The sequence below is a fragment of the Mizuhopecten yessoensis genome, unplaced genomic scaffold (genome assembly GCF_002113885.1).
Source record: "Mizuhopecten yessoensis strain PY_sf001 unplaced genomic scaffold, ASM211388v2 scaffold3275, whole genome shotgun sequence".
Lineage (NCBI taxonomy): Eukaryota > Metazoa > Mollusca > Bivalvia > Pectinida > Pectinidae > Mizuhopecten > Mizuhopecten yessoensis.
In genome coordinates this window covers 787-7828 of record NW_018404963.1, presented here as the reverse complement: position 1 = coordinate 7828, position 7042 = coordinate 787, and the positions used below count along the sequence as shown (strand labels likewise).

Below are 7042 nucleotides of genomic sequence, written 5' to 3'. Positions count from 1 at the left end.
GGGGATACCTGTATGTGATTTGTTATGTATGTAGATACGGGGATATGTATACCTGTATGTGAATTGTTANNNCTAAGGTACGTATACTCTGATTTACCTTGAGAATCTGGCTATCGTAAGGGTACTCGGACAAGATGTTCTTTAGCATACCCGTGAGAGGGGGCTGCTCCATACCAGAATACTCTGGTTCAATCTCCCCCTCTGACCCCTCCTCCTCCTCCTCCTCCATCTTCAGATCACTGGGATGGACAACTAATTGCCTCTTTTGCACTGAATCACTTCAGCAATTAGGATATTCATCTAAAAAGNCACTGGGATGGACAACTAATTGCCTCTTTTGCACTGAATCACTTCAGCAATTAGGATATTCATCTAAAAAGTGGTAAGAAAAACAGGTAGGGTAAAATGTATAAACAAGTGGATATTTAAAACCTAACCAGGCACAACATTTTAAATACCTCTGGTATATCTTGTGCAAACTAAAACAAAATGAAACTTGTCCTCTATGTCATTAAGAATATGCTTTGTACATAATCTATTTGTGCTGTCTCATTATCTCCCTTTATACATTTTTTCTGGAGTTGTCTCCCTTCCCTTGGACTCTTGACAGGCGGACATTTTTTGATACCGAGGCAGCCCACATGTTTCGCAATGGTTACAGACAAATTCAACCATCCCCACTGCATCTACCGTGTAGGTTTATTGTGTTAATTGTAGAATGTTACCCCATTGTTTGAACTTTTGAATGATTGTTTCGTATGACGTTATCATTGGCTCAGTATGGTGTTTGTGTACATTTCTATATACACATTTTAGGATATATGCATACAGTATTCTGGATCTATGAAACTCAGGTCTATGTCAGCAATCCGGTACAGAATAGTGAAATAGTATATATCTATTTCCAATTAATTGCTAGGTGCTCTATATTACACCCTGCGTGCAAGCTACAATTTAAAGTTTGGGATATTCTATAATTAGCCTAGTCTGAGGCTGAAGGCAATCCTTGTTTGTTTTCTGATTATTGCTATGGTAATTGGTATGTTTTAATTTCCTTGCAAATGTAAAAAGGAATGTTCCTTGTGGTATGAAACACTACAATGTAATGATGTGGTGACATTTTATATTATATTGTTCGAAACAAGTACATTCGTGTATGCTTGAATTTATTGGAAGTTAAAATAGACTCAGAAACCTGTTTTTTATTAATTTCATTTTATTTCAATTATCATGGTGCTGTATAAGAATTTCTATTTCATTTCATATTTGTAAGCAGTATGAGTGAGACAATTTTTGTATTGCTATATATGTCTCAGTTTTTCACCCTCTCCAGAGGTTTGTGGAAATAAAGCCATTAAACAGCACACTATTAGTTTTATCAATGCCAACGTAACGCCCACTTTCAATATTTAATTTGTGAGCTGACTGTCTAAGTCGAACAATTTCTTTCTTATAAACGATATTAACTGATATATGACTGTAGTAAAATTGTATTATTTGATTCTCTGTTAAGCATATCTTTAGACGTACCTGTAATTACACTATATCCCTCTTGATAAAAAATGCTAAACGATTTTGATTAGTAATTGGAAAAATTGAATTGTTTCCATTCTGAGTGTCCCAGATATATCCTAAGACTAAACGATACAATTCATCTTTTATTTCACGGACCCATTGATCCTTAATTAGCAGCATATTATTATAACAGGATTTCAAAATACAACTTTTGGTATTGAGCAATATAAACCAATATCTAAAAATTCTAAGTTTCCTTGTAACATGCAATGGATAACGGCCCAATTCGAAATATACCATCTTATTCAGAGAAGATTTGTGCACACCTAGCAACTTTTTACAACAAGAGGCCCTTAGGGCCTTCATTGTTTGGTGAGAGGTGATGTGGAAAGCAACATGTAAACAAATAATACTAGTAATTGTAATGGGGGACCAAACTGCCCCCATAGTCGGAAAGATGCATCAGAAAAGGATGACACTGCCATATAACATCTACAATTTGAGTGAAATTAAATAATATCTTAATTTCGACCAATCCGAAGCCTCCATGTGCCCGGGGATGTGGTTGGTATGGTAACGAAACCTATGTGGTTGAATTTGCAGTCCCCTAATACCCCTATATACCATTTTCCATCAAAATCGAACAATATCTAAATTTGGACCAATCAAAAGCCTCTGTGCTGTGTGGTTGCTATGGAAACGATCTGAGAATAAAGACTTGAATGCACAACTACATATGCCCAATAATCACGTGAAGTTTATATCAAGATATGCCTTACAGTTTTCGAGAAAATGGTCAGACAAGTTCACAGCGGAGTAAGCAGAAAATAATAATAATAATAATAATAAGTACTTATTGTGATGGGGGACCATTAAAGAAGTCCCCCAGACCCCCGTAGTTATGTTCCCAGTGCCAAAATACACTGCATACAATGCATATGATATTTGAGCAAAATCGACCAATATTTAACTTCGAAAAAACAGAGGCAGTGGCGGCCATCTTTGTTGACCGATCGGAAAATGAAAGGTTATTTGCACACACCCTTACCATGATGAACAATTGTTTTAAGTTCATAAAGTTCCTTCCAATAGTTTTTGAGTATGGTTGAAGAAGAAGAAGAAGAAGAAGAAGAAGAAGAAGAAGAAGAAGAAGAAGAAGAAGAATTAAGAAGAAACAGAGTAAATTAAACCAATAAGTCCCCCACTTCATTTGGGGGACTTAATAATTAGAAACTGAGCAAACACTATATGTCCCACACTCAGTGTGGGGGACATAACTAAGTGAAATACGATACTCAGGTCATGTCATCAAAGGATAAGAATTTAAAAATATTCATAAATTTTCCCTTTGGGGCCCTGCCCAAGCCCTGGGAATGAGGCAGGAATCAACATAATTTGTCCCTGTTACATTGAAAATAGGTTAAGGTCATTTATATGAGGAAACTGCATCTAGCACTCTATCAAATGTATGTACTGGACTCAAGGCCATTTAATTATCAATAAGTCATATCATACCTAATAGATGACCCGTATTTTGCTGGTCACACCCGCAAAATTAACCTATCACCCGCGACCAACTTTTGATCCAGGTTGGTAATACAAATCTGCCACATTCTATCAACATAACCCAGAATCACCCGCCTCCGCGCTCGTATTAGTATCTCCCTACCTCTGGAAGTGTTCCATTGGTGTGATCGGAAGTTTAGCATTCAGGTCTAGGTAAAGTCTGTACACAACGAGGGATCAAGGGGAACCTAGATATTAATTTGAGAAAGACCCCTCAAGTTATTCCTGAGAAATAGTACTAACAAACCTGTCAAAAATTGTAGATGGCTGTTGGTAGGCCATTTTGTTTAACTGATCAGTTTCAAAAGTAAACATGAACAATAAAGAATAGTGGGGAACCTGCATTGGCTGGCCCAAAAACATTTTGGGGCGAGTAAAAACATTGAAGCACTGGCTCAAATGACATATTGGTGGTTCAAATAATTCTGGGAAGAAATATTTCCACAGCATTTAACACAATGCTTCAGCACATTTAAATTACCTATAACATGACAATGTTTGTTATATGTAAAACAGAATAAAACATTATATTTTAAATTTTTCAACCCTAGTTAAAACCCGACATATTTCCCAAAGAAATACATAAAACTTGCACCTCAAAGAATACACCATATTTATTAGTGGTGTGACAGTCTTAAGAGATGTCACAGATGGAATGAAGTGTAGAGGGCAATAACTCTGTTTAAACACAGCTAAAACAGCTATTTAACATGACATTGAAGAAATTGTTAGAGTGTTTCAACAAATTTGACAGCTGTGACCTTGAAAAAGGGTCCTTTCGCAAAATTTGTCAGGCATGATGCTACCGTTTCGGCAAAGAAAAAGAAATGGACAAAATTTACCTTCGGACCAGGCCTAGGGTGAGCTAACAAGAGTACCGCAGAGCGGAACAATATATACGCCCATCGAATGCAATATAGTGTTATATACTATCTTGCATTAAAATAAGATTTGCATCACCTTAAGAGTGGCTAGCTAGCATGTTTTAAATCACACCTTTCACTACAAAGTCAATGTTCGATTTTCTTTAATTTTCTAACGGTTTGTGGAAAACAAGTAATCAAAAGATTAGTCTCCAACTCATTAAACAACTTGATATCATGATTATAAAGCCTACCAATTTCAAAGAAATCGATAGAAAACTGTAGAAGGAGATCTCTGGATAAAATTCAAGTACTAGAAATAAACAAAGGGCAATAACTTCTGCAAAAATAGTCAAATCAATTTTTTTTGCAAAGAAAAATAACTTTATATCATGACTATAACGATTTCCAAATTTCAAAGAAATCGGTCTAAAAAAGTAGGAGGAAATCTCCGAACAAAAATCAAATACTGAAATGAATAAAGAGCAAGAACTTTTGCAAAAATTATCGAATCAAAATTCTTTTTGTGCAAACACAACAACATATCATGATTATAAAGCCTACCAGGTTTCAAAGAACCCATTGGAAAAATGTAGGAGGAGATCTCCGGACAAACAAAATCAAATACTGAAATAAACAAAGGGCAATAACTTTTGCAAAAAACATCAAATGAAATCTTGGATGTTATGTCACAATGCATCTATTTAAGAATTAGTGTCTGTTGCTAAGCTGAAGTTTGGATAGGATTTCTGTTGTTCTTTATGATACATGTAACAGAGTTAGTATTTATGATGTCATAGACGTCATGGTAACTATGACGTTATATAATAACAAGGTAAAATGTGATAATACATAGAACATGTATGTTGCACTTAATAAAGTAGATGAACAGAGACTCAAAGTACCATATTCAACACAAGATGCAACTTTATTGAAGAAAACGTGGAATTATGGGACTTTTCATTTTCAAAATTACTTCCCTTTGTTTAGTGTTTTAAAGGAAACTTTTGTTACTTGTTTGAGAGGAAAATTGATCAAAATATACCTTTCAGAGAATACACGGTAATCTGTTATGTCGTTTTGTTTATCATATCATTTTCTAGACATTCATGGTGGTTTTTTTTTTTAATTTAAAAATTTAAAACCTTTCCATATCATGTAGCAGACCATAGTAACCGGACCTGGCCATGGATTTTTATACAATGTATAAATTTGTATAAAAACAAATTAACATAGAAATTTCACTAAAATTAGTATTTGTCATTTTGATGTGAACAGTATAAGGCTGCATATTTTTCATAATATAAAAGTTGTGTTTGGTTCGAGATTTCAATTTGGTCAGTCTGTAATCTACTCCAACACAACCTCTAACACATGTGAAGTTTGCGAAAAAAAATAATGTTGAATGTATGCTGAGATGTGACTGAGTATTTTGGTTAGCACGAAAGTGATGTTTAGTTTAAGAGATGATTTGGAGGAAACAGTCTTATCTGTGAGGGCCAATTTTTTGGCTAAAAATCAATTTTCTGCATTTGTTTTATCCATGGTTTTCACAAATTAAGTCCTAAATACGAGGAGAACACCCTTTTACACAATTTTCACTTCTGTATTACAATTGCAATTGTGCTAGTTTATAAATTATTTTTATATATAAATCATTCTTGATTTCCAGGTGTTACGCTCACTTTCGCTCTCTACACCCCTGGAATATGTCATAGCAAAATTGAAGGCTCAGTGGGCGCCACTTTGTGGATGAGTCAAGAAGACTAGTTTGATCCTTTTATATAAATCAAAAGAATCACGCAGTCAAGTAACGGTACAAAATGACTGGCTATGAGGTAAGGCGTCTCTCCTTTGTAATCTTCAAATGACAGGTATTAGCCTAGCGATTGGTCAGGGTTTTTTTACCCGAGACCAATCAAACAGCTTTCTTCGTGTCTTCAATTTTGCTATGACATATTTCAGGGGTGAAGATAACGAAATTGAGCGTAACCCCTGGATATTGAGGATGATATATACACATACATGCATGTAAGTATCTTCAGGCTCGGCAAAAGCACTAGTCCGCTCGTCCTGAAAAGCAGATTTTGCTGACAGACGTGTGACTTTTATTGTCAACTAGTCTGTCGGACGAGTAGATTGTATGTACTTGGGTTACGATATGTATGATTTAATTCACTCGAGTAAATTATACAATTAGTCACATCTAACTAGAACACTAACAGGTCAGTAAGGGCCCCGTCTTGTGGCAATATATCCCCCATAATCATCTAGAAGCAAGCTGCTCATATAGCTGAGCTTGACGTTTGATATTTGGACTTCAAAAAGAATCGCAAGGAAGCTAAGTATACATTTTACATGTATTATGATGCGTGTCTTGTTTCCTTCCACCTCCATATTTGCTGTGCAAACAGAAACGTAAATACTGGAGCAATACTCATTTGTTAGCTTTGATTTGTTTTATTTCACCTTATTACACTTACTCCATCAAGAGCCAGGATCTAAGTCAGAGATCCACTTTGTCTTTGACCTTTGGACCCAAATGACCTTGACCATTAACCCAGTGACCCTGATCTTTGGTCAGTTGACTTTTTCTTTAATTCCAACCAACTTTGCTTCTTAATATCATAACAAAATGTTCATCAATGAAAAATACAAAACTTGACCTTGACCCTTTGGACACCGTAACCTGGACCTGAATTCAGTTGACTCTGTGTTAAGTTCTGTACAACATTGCTTCATAATGTCATAACAAAATGTTCATCAGGGAAAAGGTACAAAATTCAACCTTCACATTTGACCCAGTGACCTTGACCTTTGGTCAATTGACCCCTTGTTTAATTCTGAGTTACATTGCTTCAAAGTGTCATAGCTAAAGTTCACCAGTGAAAAGATAAAAAATTGAACCTTGACCTTTGACCAAATGACCTTGACCTTTGGTCAGTTGACTCCTTGTTTAATTCTGATCAACTTTGCTTCATCATGTCATAACAAAATGTTCATCAGTGAAAAGATGCAAAATTTGACCTTGACCTTTGACCAAATGACCTTGACCTTTGACCTCAACGTTTACCTCAGTGTGTCTCTTTGATTTATTT

General features: G+C 35.4%; 1 protein-coding gene across 1 annotated transcript in view; it reads right to left on the bottom strand.

Annotated features, from left to right (window-relative positions):
• LOC110447280 (sacsin-like) overlaps positions 1-295 on the bottom strand; it is a gene marked incomplete at its 3' end in the record, with an annotated part of 8062 nt that extends 7767 nt beyond the window's left edge. The window contains exon 1 of the mRNA XM_021492857.1: positions 98-295. Within this exon, the coding sequence (XP_021348532.1) occupies positions 98-229 (132 nt within the window). The remainder of the gene's footprint in view (positions 1-97) is intronic.
• Between the last annotated feature and the right edge of the window lie 6747 nt (positions 296-7042).